Here is a 21,306-nt window from a genome sequence, read left to right as displayed (position 1 = left end):
GGCCACCACTATTTTGGTGGTGTTTTACAGGAAGGAGAACTTGTGGGACTTAAAACAAATTGTATAAAATAAAAATAATATAAAATTAACAAAAATCTGAGCCTGGATTCAGGGAAGCATGGCCGCAACCTAGATTTTGGGGGGGGGGGGGGGGGGGGGGGGTTGGCGCTCCCACCCCCCTTCTCCGATCCCGCCGGTAATTTTCTTTTTTTCTTTTAATTTATACTATCTTTATTTTGGTTAATTTGTTTTTAAGTCCCTCAAACTACACTTCCTGCAGAACTGCCCCAAAAAAGTTGTTACGTTAACATTTCATCCCTTTTTTTACAGATTGTTGTTTGGCGTAAAGAGAGAAATTCGTGACAAATGGTAAAATTGTTTCAATTTGTGTTGCAACATCAAAAAGAGAAAAAAAAAACCATGTTGTATGATGTTATTTTCCCACTATTGAAGAAAATAAGACAATGCATAGTATTGTAGTCTCATTGGAAACCTTTTAAGCTATGGTCATTCTATGAGTAAACCTTTTTCAGATGAACTAATTAGAGTATGTATTGTTTTCTTGAACTTGGATATTTGTACTGGCAATAAGATTTGGTTAGATACAAGAATTAAATTTTGAATTATTATATTTTGCAAAGAAAGTTTATAAAGTCGACATTTATTGAATTCAGATTTACCATATTTGTTACAAACTGCTTCAGCATTCTACAAACACTTTTACAAGGTTCCTTGGTAGTTGACATGAGATGAACAAATCCATCCCCTCATAAAATTGAGGATACATATAGTAGTCAAGGTCAAGTCAGTACCTAACGGGATTTGTCTCGGGCTGAGAAACTCTCGTGGTCCACCAAAAATAAGATTGACAATACATAATAGACATGATATATCAAGGAATACATAACATATGCGCACGCGCGTACAATATAAGAACCCATATAAAATTAATATTGCATGAAACTACATATTTTAAATATTGAACAAATTAATTTGAATGAGTATCTTCTCTTAATCTTCAGCGGGTTCAAGCATAATTGCAGAACCCATAAGAGCAAACATTCCCCTTCCTGCAAGGATTGTTGCATTTGCCACAGTGTGCCTTGTCATTAGAAGGATTCACACATGTCCCTCCACAGCAAATCTCCGCGTACTTGCACTTCTTCCCACACTTCCCGCAGTTTTGCCTATCCGTCGAGACGTTCACACACTGCTTTCTGCAGCAGTCCGGGCCAGGGCTCTTGGCCAACCGACAGACCCTCGGATATTTATCACAAGTCATCCTGGCCGCCGAGATATTCTGGGCAAGGAGGCGGTCACGCCTCCCCAAAAATGAAACATGTTCATTAGGGTGGTTTGAAATACTGAGGACCAAAGAAGTGAGGGTTAGAAGCACAAGCACTGCGAATTGCAAAGTCCTAAGAAATGATATATTTGGGGACTTCATAGTCGTGGACGATCGAGGCTAGAGAGAATTAGTCGTATCTTCGAATAAAAACTTATAGATATTCGAGAAATTATACTGAAGTCTAAATTGGACCAAGGGGGGGTATTTATAAGAAAATTTATGTGGCCTAATTAGAGTTGTCTTTTTCAAATCGGGGGAATGCTAAATATATAGGTAAATGGAAGTTAATTTTCCAATTAAACAGAGAAATTGAAATGTGAGCTAAGAAATTGGAGAAGGGAGAAGAACCAATAAGATTCATTTTTGTATTTTGGTGGACTTGTCTTGCAAAATGTGGAATTTCTTATGAAATTTCTGGTTATAGAAGTCTATGATTGACCTTTGGATGGAGAATTAACTTTATTGCGAAAAGCCATTCATCCCTCTTGTCACAATTTCTGTAATTCTTATGAGAAACTGTATATTACAAGCATAGAAATAAAATCATCACTTTTTCATCACAATGGTATCACGTACGTATCTGAATCTTGTATTTTCCCCCCTTAATTTACATATACTAGACCTTCTTTCATGCACGAAACATAATCGAGATTTCGTCCAAATTATTGCGCAAATTTAATATTTATCTCATCTAAAATTTAGAAGTTAAATTTGACACTTAGAAAAATATGGTGTAATGTAGTAGCACGCATCCTTATCTGGTAGTGTACATGTTCCAAATTCAATTCTTGTAATGGAACTATCCATGTCGCTTATTAAGTTTTCAACTTCGTTAGACTAGGTTCACAAACCTTCATTGTAACAAAAGAAAAGTAAAAGGAAAAGAGGATATTTCAATTTTATTAAAAAAAATGGCCATGTTTTTTAGGGAGCAAATAGCTTATATTATTACAATAAATTTGACTCTAGGAAATTTATGTGATGGTTAAGATATAAGGAATTTCTTTATAATATAAAATATAAGATAAAAGTCAAAATGATAGGTCTCATTTCAAGTTACATGACAAACTCAACGCCCACAGGCCACAGCCCACTTTATTTTTATATTGGTAGAGTCCGAACCAAGAAATAGAAGAATTTAGTTTCTTCAAGTCACAGGCTGGAATTAGTTACAAAATCACTTATAAGAGAGAACAACCTTCCACTTAAAATAGATAGATAGAAGATATATAAGAACACCCCTTCTTCACGATTATTCCTCCATTCTTGACTCTTGAATTTAGTTTCGAAAACCATGGTCGTCAAAATTATCAAGTTGACATTATCTCTCCTTCATATTAAATAAACAACTAGTGAACGAGGCACTCGAGCTATGCGTAGACTGAAAAAAAAGAAGATAATGAGAAAAAAGTTCATATTTGGAAAGTAAAATTGGACTATACGAAATAATTTAAAGCAAATCACGACCTAATAAGTTATAAAAGAATGATTGAATTAGCATATGTATACTTCTCCACATATAAGTTGATATTTAGGCGTGTTTCTAATGGGCACAAATCACAATATAGGTCTAATTAATATTTCATAGAACGAAATTCTATTTTGCAAATTATTAGTTTTTTACGTTAACTATTTTTGTTTTCTATTTTGATATTTCTTTACTATTTTGTTTAATTTTAAAAAATTAGGAGGAAGTTATGGGAAGCTCAGGGGAGGATACTCCACTTGGGAAGGCCACGTGGCACATGTCCAAGGGCGCAACGACATAAACTGAAATTTTTTATACAATTGAAATATTGATCTGTGCTACGATAAAAAAGGGCATTCTAGTAAATTTCTAAGGGTACTCTTGTAAATCACGCGCCATCGCTGCCTTTTGCCTTATTATAATAATAGAAATAGATAATATTGAAAAGCATCCATTAGGAAAAATCCGATAATAATAATAATAACAAAAAGATCTTCCGAAACAATATAAAGCATCAAATTCAAGCAGAAGCAAGGCCAGTAGGCCCACTACCTTCTCTCTCCCTCTCCCACTCCCTCTTATTTAGAGAAGAAAAATCAGAGGACCAATATGAGCAAGGAGTTTTTCAGTTTTTTTTCTTTTACAGGGGAAGGGACAGCGGCTCGCTCCAAAAATTTTGACGCTTAAAGTATATATATATATATATATATATATATATATATATATAACCGTTCAATTTATTATGAAATTTCTTATATTTGCTTTCTTACCTCGAAAATACTGAAGAAATTTACCCATGTCGATTCAAATCATGAGTCCATCCCTAAATATGAGGTGGAAGGGGCTCCATGGAAGCAACTAGGGATGTGTGGGTCCGGGTGTCATGTTTTTTCACGATACTCGAATCCTACCATGTATGGGACAGGTTTCAAGATTTTGAAACTAGACCCTACTATGTTGAAACTTGGAACGAGAACCTATTTGAAACCTGAATTATACTACAAGTTCCGAGTACCTTGTTGAAACCTGTAATTTTTATTTTTATTTTTGTCTTCAAGCACAATAAAAGAAATAAATAACTAAAATCGAAAAGATCTCATTTACAATCACACAAAATAAATAAATGTCGACATAGATTAATCGGATCACATCCATCCAAAGAACTAAAGGATTATGTAGCTCTCCTTAAAATTATATAAGCGACTAAAAGATTACGTAGCTATTGAGAAAAAATGATGATATAATTCTTAGTAGATAAAGTAAATAAGCTCTCTTTAGGATTCTATAGCTATTACAATGCACATATAGAATTATGTAAATATAAAATAATTTTTTAGAAAAAAATATAGATATTGAGTATCGATTTAGTGGGTACCATGTATTTAAAACTGGAACAAGAATCGGAACCTAAAACAGGTGACGGCGAGCTCCACCACCCCCTCCCTCAGTCACTCTTGTTTCTAAAATTTTTAATTGAAAACTTTTAAAATGTCTGATGTTTAATTTTGTTTTGGAATTAAAGTATATACAGATTTGTTTGTTTTTCAAATTAAAATTTCACTCCATTCAATTATATTCTATTCTTCTCTTAATTCAAAAACACTATCATTACTTTTTTTCTTCAATTTAATAATAAATTCTAACATATTTCTCATAACCATTATTACAACTAATTTTTCAATACTAATTCTCTCAAATTATTCATGACATGTTTTTCTTTTTCTCCAATTTCATAATAAATTTCCTCATATTTTTTCATAATAATTATTACAATCAATTTTTTAATAAAAAATTATCCAACCGATTTGTCTTTATTTTCTCAAAATAGAATAGAATTAAGTAAAATAACTACTTTACTCCAAACCAACTTCATATCCCAAATTTTTGGCATACACCAAGAACTTGAACAGCATGTTTGTAAACCCTAGTATTTGATATGGCGTCCTATCCCCCACTTATACCCTGTTCATGACCTAACCACCAAACGTGGCCTTACTAGTTCTGTCGATAGTCCTAGAATTAATCACCCACATATGAAGGCTGGTCTGCCTATCTTTACGGGTGGGGGGTGCGGTTGGGTTTTGGGACCGAATATGAGAGAGAAATTTGACTGGGTGAAAATCACAAAGGAACATCGGCTTATTTGGACGTAGGGATTTGAACGGGGAGGATTTGTAGAGAGCGTTATTCCTCAAAGCTCTTCTGAAGCCGTCGAACGGCAGGCGACCTCAACAACTGTATATTTACCTCAACAACTTTGCATATTTTTCTCATATAGAATTTCATCGGACAAAATTTAATTGATTTACAGTGGAAGATAATCTTGCAAGGAGAGGCCCGGCTGCATTATCTTATAATCAATGGAATCTGGCACTTAATGTAGAAAACACCCACTTAGACATATCCATTCGGTCTCTGACTACTCTTAGCAGATCGCTTCTGCTGGTCAGCATCATAATGTTGAAAAGCCGAATCTAAAGCCTGCATCAAACACAAAAATGCATGTGAAGATATAAGCCTTTCTGCAAACAAAGATAGCTTGGCCCGTATTTTGCATGGTTCCCAAACAAACCTGTAGTAGTCCTCACATAACCTTAGGTCTCAGTTGGTTCTTGCTGAAAATTACCAGCTAGTTGCACAAGTTGCTAAGATATGGACAGCATCTAAGATTATAGTCTATAGCCCATCTATGCTAGGCCAGGTGATCACAACCATGTCAATTAATGTGGGATCCAAACAATCAATAACAGTGATTTACCCCCTCCTCAGGCCGGGGCTAGCTAAGAATTTCCGTGCTTCTACTGGAGGCATAAGAAATCCCTACCTGATGCATTTGACGAACAAGAACTGAAACTTGTTGCTTGTGGTTGGCTGGTACAGATTTCTTTATCTCCTGTCATCCCATCAAAATCATAGTTAATGATAGTTACAACATGGGAGGCTGTCTCCAAAGGCCTTCTCAGAAAGCCACATAAAGAGGGAACAAAGAGGAGCCGGAAAAGTACCTCTAGCTGTGTATAAATCTGTGACATGGCGTCCTTCAGTCTAGTTACCTGCAGGTCATTTGTTAAATGAGCAAATGAAATCGGTCATATTAAATACACACCTTGAGCATTCATTGCGTGGAGATGTAGGTTTACCTTTGCATAAAGGTAAGAAGTTGTAATTGGATACGATGACCAAAAATGTCTCAGTAATTCCTGTATGGAGGCCCAGTGCTGGAGAAGAGAGTTGATTGTTCAGTATTGGAACAGAAAATATATTTCTGGCAAACAAGCAAATTACAAATTTGTAGCACTAATGTTCTTTGATTCTGACTTACATGTAGAAGCTGCTCCTTCGCTATGTTTGGCAACATGTCCAGAGCGCTATCTTGAGAATTCCTTCCCACGTCATATTTAGTCCGTGATATATCACGCGTCAGCGCATTGAATACCTAAAAGGTCAATCACAACCTAAATCATCTTGCAGGAGGGACAACCTAAACAAGCTTGTATCCTGAAAGAATGCTATTACCTGAAAAGCATCTTTAGATGAAACTACAGGATCACGCAGACCCACAGATTTGACCTCGGATATGCATTTCCTGAGGGACCCAAATGCATCCCTCGGGTTTGCAGCACTCTTCCTTTTCGCTGTCCCCATTGCATCCTCCCCCAGAATTTTAACGGCATTGACTTGTTGAGAATCAAAGTAGTCTCGAGGGTCCTGGTTCCAAAGATACAATAGGAAGCAAACAAATTAAAAGAGAACTTGAAACATTACATTTTTACAAAAACAAGTCACTGCTAGAAGGTTCTTCTATGTTTACCTTGATACAAAGCAGAGCCAGTGGAGGATCACGGGGTGCTTGAAGATCTTCAATCTCTGTCATACGTGAAACTCTCTGTAACTGCTCCTGATCAGCATTTGCATCAGAATCCGCATTAGCCAACTCAGCTACACAAAGGAAAAAATGTTAGGACCTATTCTTATTCTTCAGGGGTATAACATCAATGATTAAAGAAGTAACCTAACCTTGTTTTGACCGGGCAAGTGCCTCCGCAACAGTCTTAGTGTCTTCCAGTTCCACTTCTATACTCATATTACAAAAAGGACAGATCCAGTCTCACATACAGATGTCTAATGAAACATGCAATTAGAATGAAATAAAGTGTAGCAGCGAAAAACGCACCAACAGATTTCCCTTCAAGTACGACTGCCGCATGCCGATTAAGGTCATGAGCTAAAGTCCTTCTATATAGCTCATATTGTGGTTCACTTACTTCCTTGCCGTCATCACGAAATATCCCATGATCCTACATGGAAGATATGGATGAAGAGAATAAGAGAAAATTCACATTATTACTACATAGTCAAGGAATTCTATCACTGGTCAAGGTGGTCTAATCATTGCTGATCAACCAAAGTAAAAATTATTTGTCCCCAGAATTTAGTGAAACAAAACACGAGATTATCAAAGTGAACTTTCTTGTCTACATGTCTGCAACATCAACTTACGAAGTTTTAAGTGTATAGCTAGTATTATCAAGTATACAAATCCCTAGGTTGATCAAGAATGCAAGAATGCACCAAATTCGAAGAAATAGACTTTTCCAATGAATTATTTTCTCCTGACAAATCAAGAACTAGATTTACGAATGAAGGCAACATAACTAGTGAAGCCATCATACCGGTAGATGTAGGTAATCATCCCCTTGGTCAGCTTCCATGTTTACCGTGGGATCCACCCGTCTAATCTACAGGAAAAAAAAATGGACTAGTAAAAAAACAGCAACAACATGAGGCAGAAAAACATAAAGAGAAAGGGGAAAATTCCAGATGTTCTTAAACTGACAGTACCCAAGTTTGTAAAAAGAAAAAAGTACCTTTTGCCGAGCTTCCTTAGCCAATATATCATCATGCTTCAGGAAAATGGCAAGTTCTTCATCTTCAGCCGCCTCGGCAGCAGCAGCAATGGCATTTTTTGTGCTGTGAAGGTATTCTGCTTTAAAATATTTGGTCCAGAAGTCCTTTTCTGTCATCTGAGTATAACAAGTAATGTTTACAATGAAAATTAAGTATTTGGATGAATGTTATGTCATACTGCTACAGGACAGTGCAAACAGTATAAAAAGTGGTTGAAAACCTAGTAGCAACATCCCATTACCTTACTGGGAACAAAACTCAAGAATGCTTGGTGAACTGCAGGTTTCTCGGCAAAAATCTGAAGGAACAAAAGTAAAAATGTATTAAAGGGATCATATCATCTTTTATATAAGCTAAAGGAGAGTTCTAAAAACTTTGCTTAGCTCGCCATGTGTCATGCTCAAATAAGTTTATAGATTATATGCATATAAAAATAATATGATTCTTTTTCCTCCTCTTTCAACTACTACATTGATATAATGTTTTAGTTTTTTTACCTTTCTCTTGCAACTATTTTTCTCTTTTCTTTGTCTTTTTATCACTTCACATATTATAAAGCCTAAATTTGAGAAAATATACTCTCTCTAATTCTTAAATAAAGTTTTCCTTACTTGGTTAGTTCTTAGACCCTTAGCTATTCAAATTTTATCCATAACTCCTACACTTTTCACTCAGTATCTTATTTGAGAAACTACATCATTATATTGTTTGTTGGTGAACTTTTAAACTTGTAGGAGACATTACTCTCGCAATTCCGAAAGATCAAACACTAAAGGTTAATTCCGCTCCCAACAAGTGTGCTTTTCGGGACTTGAACTCCCGAAATATTATGCATTATATTTTTAACATCATACTTATGGAAGCATTTTATAAGACAGTATAAAAATAATTGCCCAAATCCGAGATAACACATTTATAATTCTTTTATATTTTTCTATATAAATTTGGCTCTCTCATTTTTAGTTCTATCAATTTAATCTATTGTATTCTAAGAATATATTGAGAACTATCTCAACTCCTACCATATCAAATGTCTTCAATTAGTGTTCACTGTAAAGTCTATTTTATATGTAAGTTTAAATTATCTCAAAAGTGCCATAATATTTGTATAAGGGACCAAATTTATTCAGTTACTTGACATATCAAGTTAACAAATTATGCTGCCGCGAAGCGCAGAGTCCAATACTAGTATATATTATTAAAGACCATCCCACAAGACTAGGTATAAATCCCTATTCATAAGCATGAGCAAAACCTAACTGATGAAATGAGCAGATATATTTTTCTCATACATTCGCATGCACAACAGATATATAATGCCTTGGCAGTTTTCATCAATTAAAATCTATAACACAAAGTATGTGTAGCCTTTTATAATTCTTCGTTTCCTCTAAACATGCAACATTCAAGCTCCAAGATAACTAATGACTGGACGACATCAAAAAGGTTAGTTTCAGCCTAACTATTGAACTCCCTTACTGATGATATATTTATTATCCCATCCATCCTATCATGCAATAAACCGAAGCAGTAGTGACAAAATTGGAGAAAATTAGATTCTTTAGAATTATATTGTTTAGCAGCTGAGTACCTGAAGAATGATTTCCGGTGTCAAACTGAAAGTAACTTTGTTTGTCTGCAGAAATTTAACAGCTCTTTGGTATCAGTATGATTCATAAACCAAAAGTAAAATTTAAAGTAAAAAAGAAAAAAATCCAACTGCTTGTCCAATCAGATGAGTTGGTGCACATCAATATGGGCAAACAGAGAGAGGTGAGCAGACAATGTACCCGACCGTCAGTTGCTGGCTTAATGTCTGAAATCATGGCACTTTTGAAGCCCATGCGCTGTTTTTGCTTTTTGCTAGATTCTCTCTCAAGTAATTTCTGCAAGCAGGATACACGAAAAATCAGATATTATATAATGCTTCAATAAGTTTCTTTCTGCCAAGGACCTTACTCTTAAGCGACAAAAGATATCAGTCAGAAGACAAGACCACCAATGAACAAACTAGGTGACATTTTGCATAAACATCAAACTAACCTTCCTTGTTGCCCAAAATTCAGCCTCCGTCAAAACACCACCAATCACAAGTTGCTTATGAAGTTTCTGCAACTCGCTGTGATGGGCAAACTTTTGCGAAATCAGGTGATTCTAAGAGAGAATTGTTATGTAGTATGAGAATATAAATATCCCAAATCAGCAAAATTGAGGTTGAATAATTATCTTAAAGAAATTCTTCACATGAGAAAAAAAGCGAAGAAAATTAACCAACACAATACAGGAAAGATAAAAGATGTAAGCAAAAAGTTCGTACACTTGAAATGACAGGCCAGAATAAGGTCTAGTAAAAGTCGGACAGTATGGATTCGAATTGGATAACTGCTGGCGCCAGAGATAGGAAGCTGAGGACGTGGTTTGGGTTTATGTAGCAAAAGAGAAACAGAGGTTGAGGATGATATCTATCTCCGCATTTTGGACAATGCTGAATAGGCAGGGATTTGATGGTGTAGAGTCTCCAAATATCAGTTTCATTAAGAGATGAATTACAGATGTGCCTTTTATTTATTATATTCAGAAATTTGCTTGGGGTTTACAAACATTTCTGGACATGATCGATCCATGTTATGTTCATCAACTCTCTGCGACACTGTGGCTCTTGTTTTGTGTATGCTCTATATATGCACCTCTTTCATGCCAATTAATAATTTTCCTTCTATTATTATCATTATTAGCATAATAATAAAAGCATACATGCCATTTCGGCAATACCAAAAGGTTTAAGCACCCTCTTAATAGAAATCAAAGCCACTACAGGTCCATTATTGTCTCATTTGTGAAAAAGAAGCTCATTAGAGTAGCATCATACTAGAGCATCTACTAAAAAGCCAAACATTGGTACTGCTGTCTGATAACCCAGACTACCATGCATCTTTCCAGGGTTTCTATGGGGGTAGGGCTAGCTATCTTTAAGGCTTAATCCAAATGAGTAAATTGCAGGTAGCATCTTATGCCATGGCATCTTTTTCTGCCAGACTAAATTGTAATTACAATGATTCTCACAAATCAAGCACGATAAACTTGAATCATAATATGCTACAAGCAATGATCAAAGCCTAATATAGCTATTCATTTCAGGACTGACTATAAAATGTTTACCTATCCTCTCGCAATAGTTTTATCCGGAGCTCCAGCTCTTCTCTGTTGATTTGCTCATCAGGAGTTATGATGACATCAGGTTTTGCAGGAGCAGCTTTTGTAGTCTCCCCAGATTTTGCAATAGCTTTTCCTGTTCAAGAAGTGCCGACTGAGCTTCAGAATAGATAATCATTGACCTTGACAGCAACAAAAGGTACTATAATTGAGCATTTGACAATATAATTTTGACCATGCATCTGAAGCTCATTTTCATCACAAGATACAGATACTATGATAAAGTAGTAGATTCAGGGCACATGGGTCATATAGAAGATATGCTTCCCATAGAATACAATGAGGTAGAAGGATAAAAGTAACAGACTTCCATTTATTCCGTTGTCACTGAAGCACAATAGCAAAAAGTCTAGTGAAGTGGCTAGAGGCCATAATATCTACTTAATTTAGCTTTCAAAGAAAGCGACTCTAAGCACTATATATGTCTAGAGTAGCATCCCATCATCTGAATGAAATTTCAGTAAGAGAATGATTACAGGCATATACTTCTTTGACTGGACCCAGAATGATCCGGACATATACTTCTTCGTTTAGTCCCAAGCAACAAAACTAATAGCAGAAAACCCCTGTCACATCTAAGTAGCCCTTTCTTACCAAATAAATTAACTTGAAGGATGAATTTAATTATATTGGACTTATTCTTACCAACAAAATCTCTGCAAATATGCATATCGGCGTAGCCACCATCAAATTGAAAAATGTAACTTCTACCCTGCAGAAAGGAAAACCAATTGTATATCTCATATTTGTATTCAATCAATTGTTTATCAAGTATAATAACAGTAACGAATCACAGCATATTATTCATGTTTTGAAGAAACTATCAAAATCCAAGTGCTAGACTAACTGAAATTCTAACCTGGTCATTGGTCAGATTAAGCCATGCCGGTTTACCAGATCCCTCCTTGGTATTTTTGTAACCTGCCAACCAAATTCATTCAGTAATAAAACCATCAAGCACATCACGATCCTCTGTGAATGGAAAATGTGCTCCATCGCCGACCATATTACATTCTAGGAGAAAAGAAAAAAATTGTTTCCTATGTTCCTCTCCGTCTCAAAGATTGCTCACACAAAACAAACTCAGAAGACCCAAGAACACTGTCGGATATAGCCGCACAGTGTCTGAGATGGCACTTAGCTGTTCAATCCATTCAAACGGTAAAGGTACCTTTAATAGTTTCAAAATTCACATCAAGCTCCGCAGCCGGATTAGGATCCTTGGGCCTAAATGTAAGTCTATCACCACTCTGCAAGAAAGAAACGGATAAGCAGCAGTGATGCCGTCGCCTCATTCAGCAGCAGAATTCCAGATACACGAATGATCGGAAAAACATCATCGTTCATGAACTGCTTGCGCCTCGGTAAACAATAGTCCGTTTGGGCAAAAAATTTTGTAGAAAAGATCCCATTCTTCTTTTCGAAATAGCTAGTGGTTCCACTAGGGACAGAAACTGACACTTCGGCGATTAACCGGACAGTCGCAAAACAGCTGAGTAGGATATATCCTTAGCAACATTCGTCCGTCCAACATTGTAAGCCGGTGATTTAGGGACGGCGAAGCGAAAAACAACAAAAAAAAAACCCGACAGAATCGATTAATCAAGAAAGTGGCGCTGGCCCCTACCATTTTGAGGATTCCAGGGGATCCCGGGTCCTTGATCGAGGTCTTGTAAATGGCTTTCTTCACTACTTGCCCGCTCGCCATTCTCACCGGATAAAAGTTTATTGCTCGGAAATCAGCGGGGCCCTGAGTCGATCTCGATCGGCAGTGCCAAATTGAAGCGGGAACAGCAGGGACTGCGAGAACCTAGGGTTTCTGAGAAGGCACTTGAACAGATTGGGAAGGGATGTAGGATCCAGGGGAGGACGAGAGGAGAAGAGAGGCAGGTGCAGTCGCTCTGCTCAGCTCAGCTCAGCTCTCTTCCTCACAGTCTTCTCCTTCCTCTCTGTCAGCTGAAGTAAAGCGCCAACAAGAACACAAAGACTATGAGATGCCTGCAACCGATCGATGCTCTCTTATATATATAAGATGTCCTTTACCCAGATAATATTCTCTGCTTGAATTGGTCTCTAGGGATGCCAACAGTCCGGCATATACCGTAATGGGCTAGGCCAGGGCGGGTATTTGAATGCTCGGAGGTCCGTGCTTGTGGGCTGTCGGGCCGACCTCTGTCTTATTCAGAGCGGGTCAGACCCAACCCGTCGCTCCCCTTTTGATTGCTCCAAGTGACGATTTTCGCCACATTTTTCAGTTTGAATCAAGTTTAAAGAATAACTTCTTTATTCGGTGTGCATACTAGTATTCAGAAGTCCAACGGGCTCCGACTGATGTAGTTCGAGCCCGACCGGCCCACTAGAAGATGAAGTTCTCAACGTGAATTTTCTCCATTGATATGGATATTCTCGATATTAGCAAGTATACAAATCGTATTAAGTAATATAGATATGCGTAGAGTATCGTTCCCACGGAAAATTGATTCAAAAGTATCGCTAAGCACTAAAATTAACACACTCAATAGAAGTCAAGCAAATCGGTAATATTGAGAGGTGTAACTAAAGAAAGTAATACTAACTAGCAAGATTACTAAAGAGTAATGTGAAAAATCTATGTTTAAAAGACCTAGGTCTCAATTCCCTTGATGTTCCTTAAATCCTTTTTTATACTCTCACTTTCTTTTCTTTAAACGAACCAAGTATATTACCCCGAGATTCGATACTCTTCCCTAAGTATCTCTCGATTTGCCTAGGCAAGATATCTCCTTAAACCAACTTCATATATCTCTATGGATATTGCCATTTTATGGACACTTATTAAGCAAAAGTCTCGATTTAGGGTGCCTAAGGCGAGCTAGTATATCTCTATCCAACACGCGAAACAACCTGACTTTCCCAAGTAGTCAAAGTAGAACATAGGCTATTTCGATCCCTTCTAAATCCGACTTACTCCATAGAGTTCGTATAGATTATTACCACATCAAATAGTTGGTGAACAAATGACCATACGCACGGATACGAAATAAATACCTCAATTCATTCACCAAAAGATCAAGAGAGTATCTAGGTTTAATTACACGTCAAGTTCCTCGAAACCCCATAACAATCTTAGTTCATGGCCAAAATATATATCATCTCATAAACATTCATCATAATAAAAAAAAAAGAGGAACATGAGGAAAATAAAGAGAAAAGTTCGAGTGTTATCGGTTTCTCAACTCCTTGCTCGACTCTTCTCCTTGCCCCCCGCCGCGCCCCCCCCCCCTGTGCACGGGTACCGGGTATACCCGGAACCGGTTGGAACCTACCTTAATGGGTAGGGTTCGGGTAGCTCGTATTGAAAATAGGGTAGGTTCCGGATATTAAAATTAGGAACCTGTGAAAATCGGTTCCGGTTCCGGTTCCTGCCTACAGGGTATCCGAAATCGGTTATTTATTAAAAAAAAAAGAGGAAAGAGTAAAGTTATTATCTTCTCTAATGAATCAGAACATATGCACTTTGTTGTGTGAGATCGTATTATGGATGTTCAATTTTGTCGATGAATTGATGATACATATTATTATTTCATTGTTGTGGATTAATCTAAATTTTATTGATATTCTATTTTGCGTAATTACTGATTATGTATGTGATATTTTCGATTTTATTTAGCGAAAAGAAAAAATTTACAAGTTCCAACAAGGTACCTGGAACTTGTGGTATAATACAGGTTCCGGGTAGGTTTCGGTTCCAAAATCTTGGAACCTGTCCCTTATAGGGTAAGGTCCGGGTATTATGAAAAATACAAGGTATCCGGAACCGATCACCCCTATATAGAACACACACACTTAATCTTCTTGTCTTCACCCTCATTAATAAGGGCTTATCAAGTGTGCAAGTTGTCCAATTGATCTCGAAAAGGGCTTACAGTTGTTGACTTCCCAAAAAGTAAATCAGTTCTTAAGGGCAAAAAGGGCGGACATCAAGTGTTGCAATTTCGGAAGTGAGTATTGTAACATTTAGCCTACTGACTTATGCTTCATATCCAGAGTTGCAACCTTTGAAAATGGGTGTTGGAACATTGAGCAATCTATCCATTTCTCCTCTCTGCACCTACTACTACCAAAATGAGACGAAATGAGAGCGAAAATTACTAAAAACACTAACAAAAAACTTAGACACCATACTAAATCATTCACGGCATAAAAACTATTCAAAACACAAAATTCTTCAAAAAAACTATCCAAAACACGAAATTCTTCCAAAAACTAGCCACAATTCAAGCACAATGAGGAATAACAAACTTATACTTATCAAGACTCATCACACCCCCAACTTAATGTTTTACTAGTCCCTGCGCAAAAGTTGGATACACTATTCTCTTCCTGAACATCAATAAACATGCATGACAAGAATACAAGTTAGAATCAAATCATCCGGGAATATAAAGCCTCATAAACCACTTCCCCGCCAACTTAAGTATCGAGACACATTATTCTTATTAAGAAACTTAGCATGCAATGGGGTAAATCCTCAACAGGTCATGTGTTTTGCACTCACTCTCAAGTGTTTAGGTTTAGTGTTTACACTCAAAATACATTCCATATATATGCATCGCCATAAACTTGCTTGTCCATCTCACCTCCACTATTTAAGTGAAAAATAAAATAAATCAAAAAGTAATGGCCAAGGTCGAGAGTAGGAAAATTCTAAACTAGAGACTCCTAAGAAGACTCAGTACTAAGAACTGGAAGAAGTAATGGGCAAATGGACTTGTGACTCTAAAAGGAAAAAGAACCTAATATAATATGAATGTTAAGTTCTCCCGCCCTTTCTCCCTTGGAAACACTATGAGTATGAATATACCTCCTCAATTTTAAGTACATTGGAATTCTTTTCTTTTTTTTTTTTATCCTTTTCATTCTTTTTCTTTTTGAATTCTTGTTTTTCTTTTTTTTGAAAGGGATGAATAAATACATAAGAAGAGAGTAATATACAATAAGGAAGAATCCAAATGCTAAACTTGATCCCAATGCCCTTTTTTTTAAGGTATGAATAAATACATAAGAAGAAAGTAATACACAATAAGGAATAATCCCAATCAGTGTTATCACAATCGAACCGGATATCGAACCAGTCGAGGTATGGGTTCATGAGTTTATGGGTTTGACCGGGGATTCGATGGGTCGGACCGCGTGTTTAATTATAAAATAAACAAATATTTATTATCTTAATAAATATAACATCTACTAATAAATAGCAGATTGACAAAAGTCAAAACCCTTCTTCCTGCCTTGGCTTCTTCTTCTTTAGGTGTCCAGTGACTTCTTGGAGAAGCCAGTTCCCTACGTCTCCAACTCCAAGTCCAAGGTCTCTCTCTCCCCGTCACATTCCCAAGTATTTTCCCTTGACAAGGCCAAACGCGACCAATTTCCATCTCCGCTGGAAGATCTAAAGTTCTTGCCCGATGCCGAGAAGCTTACACCAGCAGCTCTTACCCTCTTGCTCTGATTTTTCTTCCTCCTCCTCCTTCTCCTCCTCGTCCTCGTTGACCGCCTTGAAGCTCCTCTTCTAATCTTTGAGGTTTCTTCTTGATCCCATTGTCTTTTTTCCGATTGATGGCGAGAACTGACCGGAGTTAAATCGATGGGGGGATCGGAAAGCCGAACAAAACTTGGAGATGTTTGGGATTATATGGCATATACAAGAAAAATTTCTCTACCCCGTCGCTATCTCCGTCGGCTTCATTCGACATCTCAATTGGACAACTTTCCTTCTGTGATTGCAGGAGGTGCCCAAAACTCTGCTTCCCGTGGCTGAGGTGAGAAGAGCCGAAGATGAAGAACAGCAGGAAGAAAACTAGGGTTTTCGATTCAATTCTGCAATTTCTGCCCATTTTCGATTTCAGGTCAGAATTCGGTTCGGATTTCCCTTAAAATTTCTGAACCCTTGCAATCGCCCAGTTCGAATGGGTTCGATGGGTTTATCTAAAAACCGATCGGTTTTTTGGGTTCACCAATTTTTTTGTGCATTTTCGATTTTTAAGCAAATCGGACCGGACATAGGTCCGGTTCTGATAACACTGATCCCAATGCTAAACTTGATCCCAATTACATATCATCTCCTTTCACATATTAGAAATCACTACTTTTTTTCTCAAGAAGTGCGACGATTGATGCCAAGTACCCCCACCCACACTCTAAAGAATGAATATCGAACTTAAGGCTTGATTACGCAGGTTTTAACTAAAGATGAGGCATAGACCCTTAAATTTTACTTAGCTCACTAATGGATAACAATGATTCGGTTTATTTCCTTTTTTTCGAAATAAGTACAAGAAAAGGAATTTACAAAGGAGAATAGCAAGACTAAAACCATACCCTCAAAAACCAGTGCAATGCTCTAATCACCTTCATCGTCTTTATGTTTATTTTTTTGTGTAATCTCGATGAGTTTATAGAGCAAGTTATAGGGTAACACATGGAATGATGACCCTCAAGAAGAAAATGAGATTTATACAAGGAATATCAATCATAGCAATTAAGGCCCAATATCTCGCAAGGGAAATTGATTTGCCTTCTTAGCATGTTCTACTTCTTAAATCAAATATCTACGACACGATGGCATAAGCAGTGGTTTCATGTATTTAATCAACTTATATAAACTTCCAATTTGATCAATTTTTATCCTAAGCAAGCATAGTTATATTAGCTCAAAGAGATCCTAAATCTTACACAACAAAAGACAACCAAATAAAATATGGCCACAACACCTCCAGCAAAATCAACTAGCAACTCAAAAAGTATCAAGGACCTACCAACAAGCCAAACCAAACACTTGACTCATAAACTCACATGCCCCAAACTTAGGACGAAGCATTTTTCCTAATACAAGAACAACATAAATTGAAGACAATGAAAGTAAAGAAAAGAGAAAGTGAAACTCCCTTAGTAATAGTTGTAGCTTAATGGAGCTCAATCTTCCTAGGGTAATTCTTCCTTTTTCATGCTCGTCAGTTTCTTTCTTGTCCTGTGTGAATGGGAGTGAGAACAAAAGAGTGAGATGGAGAAAGGGCTCTTCTTTCATGTCCTAAATTAGAACTTTGATTTTTTTTTCTTTTTCTTTTTTTGGAAATGTAAATGCTCAAGAGGACATCTATCACAGTAGGTTTAAGGCTACGACTTTGAATTCTAGAAGTGGTATTGACTAAAGGAGCCTCAAGGTCAGTAGCTTCAACGTCACAACTCCAAATTTGAGATGTTACAAATTCGGAGCTCGAAGTTAGTAGCTTTAAGGTTGCAACATGCACTTTCGGAAGTTACAACTTCTCTTGTTTTGATCTCCTTAATGCTCTTACATGAAAACCCAACAAAACCCAATAATTTAAAAGTATGAAATTCTAAATAAATAAAAACAACATGAACACCTATTGAATAAATAAGAAACAAAAAACAAGGCATTTAAAATCAAGCACTATTCTAAATATCACAATAAGGTGAATAAAATAAGAAAAAGTAAAGAAAACTCCCCCGAATAGAAGAAAGTGTCTTGCTTTGCATGAAACCACCATTGCTTCAATTGCCATTTCAACTCATTTCTTGGTCTTCGAACCCTTTCTTATAGCTCTTGAGAAAGAGATTTTAACAATTTTCTATGCCAATGAAGCCAATATTGGAATTGTCACTTCCCTTGAGAATGTATGAAATTTCTAATCAATTTGGGTAGTTTGAAGACCACTAAAATCCCCTCTTGAATTGTTGCTCCTGGCAAAGACGGTGGCTCTAGCCACCTCAAGACTCCAAGAAAATCTACTTCTTCTAATTCTACTTCAGGAACTAATAACTCCTCAGGGGGATCTTCCAGTTTGCTTGCATCCTCAGGTCCGAGTAGAGGCATCGAGTACTTATCGATTTTCCTCTTCTGTCGATGTGGCATTGTCCTTGGGCTCCGCAACGTTGATACTCATGATGACGTGTTCCTCCACTTTTTGCTCACCACACGACATGATTATCGTGAATGATCTCTTCCTTTAGGTTAAATTCATCGTCGCTCGGCAACACCTGAAGAGATTGGTTGTGAAATATGGAGGAAATTAACTCCCCTTGACTCTCGATCCTCCGACGTATAGCTTTAGATTCTTCTAAATAAGCCTTCCCATATTCTAGGTGAGACGATTGCAACTGCAGGTAATTCATGAGAAGCTCCTCAATACTTGGCTCATCTTCTTGCATTGGGGGCCATTGTTACGATTCAAATCTGAGCGAATTCGACCATGCTGCTTGTTGATCTTGCCACGAGAAGCTCAATGCATTCCACCAATCCGCATAACTCTTTGTTGTATGCCTTGCCATCAAGCTCTCCATTGATAGTTCATAATTATCGGACCACATCTTATTAATACACCTATAATAATCAAGAGAGAAAACTAAATTTTGTCAATAGAAGAAAATAAAAAGAAGAGCTTGATCTACCACTAAAGTGCTTGGTTTCAATGTTAGCAATAATATTAGAAACAATCCCTGGCAACGTGCTAAAAAATTGATGCGGATATTCTCGATATGACAAACCCGTAAGTATACGAATCATATCAAGTAATATAGATGTGAGTAAAGTGTCGTTCCCACGGAGAATTGATCCAAAAAAATCGCTAAGCACTAAAATTAACACATTTAATAGAAGTCAAGCAAATTAGTAATAATGAGAGATGTAACTTAAGAAAGTAATACTAACTAGCAAGATTACTAAAGAGTTATGTGAAAAATCTATGTTTAGAAGACCTAGGGTCTCGATTCCCTTGTTGTTTGCTAAATTTCTTTTTATACTCTCCTTCTCTTTTTCTTTAAATGAACCGAGTATATTACTCTGAGATCCAATGTTCTTCCCTAAGTATCTTTAAATTTGCCTGAGCAAGATTTCTCCTTAAACTTCATATATCTCTATGGATATTACCATTTGTGGAAATTCATTAAGCAACAACCTCAATTTAGGGTGCCTAAAACGTGCTAGTATATTTCTATCCAACACGCGAAACAACCCAACTTTCCCAAGTAGTCGCAGTCGATCATGGCTATTTCGATCCCTTCTCTACTTACTCCATCGAGTTCATATAGATTATTACCACATCAATGTAGTTGGTGATCAAGCAACCATACACATTAAGCACAGATATAAAATATCTACCTTGATTCATTCACCAAAAAGATCAAGAGAGTATCAAAGTTTAACTACACATCAAGTTCCTTGAAACTCTACAACAAGATTAGTTCATAGCCAAAATATATATCATCTCATAAAATTTATCATGATAAACAAGAGGAAGAACATGAGAAAAATAAAGAAAAAAAAGTTCGAGTGTTATCGATTTCTCCACTCCCAGCTCGACTTTTCTCCTTTGTTGAAGTGAAAATGGCATTGCTCCTCTTTTTATTTTCCTTTATTGTTGTAGCCCTCTTCTTATTCTTTCCTTCTCAATAACAAGAATGGACAATAAGAAAGAAGAGAAAGTTGATGATATATGTGATGCGTATCTCCGCCTTGATATCCTCCTTAAGCCTTGTTTATATAGACCACGCGTACTTAATATCCTTGTCTTCACCATCATTAATAAGAGCTTATCAAGTGTGCAAGTTGTCCAATTGATCTCCAAAAGGACTTGTAATTGTTGACTTCCCAAAAAGTAAGTTGGTTCTTGATGGCAAAAAGGGCGAACATCCAGTGTTGCAACTCTGGAAGTGAGTGTTGCAACATTGAACTTGTTGACTCCTGCCTCATCTCCAACGTTGCAACCTCCGAAAATGGGTGTTGCAACATTGAGCAATCTGTCCATTTTTCCTCTCCGCACCTACCACTACCAAAATGAGATGAAATGAGAGCTAAAATTATCAAAAATACTAACAAAAGACTTAGACACCATACTACATCATTCACGGTATAGAAACTATCCAAAACATGAAATTCTTCGAAGAACTAGCCACAATTCATGCACAATGAGGAATAACCAACTTATACTTATCAAGACTCATCATCCATTGACAATACTCAGATTTGAGATTTTGTTTAAAAGGAATAAGTGTCGAACAGCTTGAATCAACTAATGTTGACATAATAGCTTTTTAGTTAGTCCAAAATATTAGTATATATTAATTACTTTATTAAGATTCCTTTTCAAAATATGAGAATTTTACTTGATAATTGTAAGTGGTGCCCCAAGATATGATTTTTTTCTTTAATAATTAAATTGTCTATGTACTAAATACCTTATAGATATTGTTAGAATTTACAAGTGCTATATAATTAAGTCTGTCGACAACCAATTTTCCCCTAAAAATTTCACTATTTTCCTTTTATTATTTTAATTTTAATTTTAATTTTGTTTTTTTCTTTAGATATAAA

General features: G+C 36.6%; 1 protein-coding gene across 1 annotated transcript; it reads right to left on the bottom strand.

Annotated features, from left to right (window-relative positions):
• Window positions 1–4,987: 4,987 nt before the first annotated feature.
• Window positions 4,988–12,954, bottom strand: LOC116205121 (general transcription and DNA repair factor IIH subunit TFB1-1-like). Its single transcript, XM_031537613.1, has 20 exons — window positions 12,565–12,954; window positions 12,109–12,187; window positions 11,797–11,858; window positions 11,583–11,649; window positions 10,884–11,013; window positions 9,768–9,843; window positions 9,515–9,610; window positions 9,316–9,360; window positions 7,966–8,022; window positions 7,685–7,840; window positions 7,490–7,555; window positions 6,991–7,114; window positions 6,834–6,890; window positions 6,628–6,755; window positions 6,333–6,524; window positions 6,139–6,252; window positions 5,957–6,034; window positions 5,822–5,869; window positions 5,641–5,709; window positions 4,988–5,297 (listed from the first exon to the last, which is right to left on the bottom strand). Exons 1-20 carry the CDS (start codon window positions 12,643–12,645, stop codon window positions 5,211–5,213), a joined length of 1,812 nt encoding a protein of 603 aa, XP_031393473.1. The 5' UTR covers window positions 12,646–12,954; the 3' UTR covers window positions 4,988–5,210.
• Window positions 12,955–21,306: the final 8,352 nt, after the last annotated feature.

This window comes from Punica granatum, chromosome 4, assembly GCF_007655135.1.
Source record: "Punica granatum isolate Tunisia-2019 chromosome 4, ASM765513v2, whole genome shotgun sequence".
In the NCBI taxonomy this organism is placed as follows: Eukaryota; Viridiplantae; Streptophyta; class Magnoliopsida; order Myrtales; family Lythraceae; genus Punica; species Punica granatum.
The sequence above is the reverse complement of the archived record's forward strand: the minus strand, read 5'-3'. Positions and strand labels throughout refer to the sequence as shown.

Coding starts and splice junctions, on each gene's coding strand:
- LOC116205121 (XM_031537613.1), bottom strand. CDS start 12,645: ATGGCGAGCGGGCAAGTAGTGAAGAAAGCCATTTACAAGACCTCGATC. Junction 9,611..9,767: donor AATTTTGGGCAACAAGGAAG/GTTAGTTTGATG, acceptor TCCTGCTTGCAG/AAATTACTTGAGAGAGAATC. Junction 8,023..9,315: donor CACCGGAAATCATTCTTCAG/GTACTCAGCTGC, acceptor TTGTTCCTTCAG/ATTTTTGCCGAGAAACCTGC.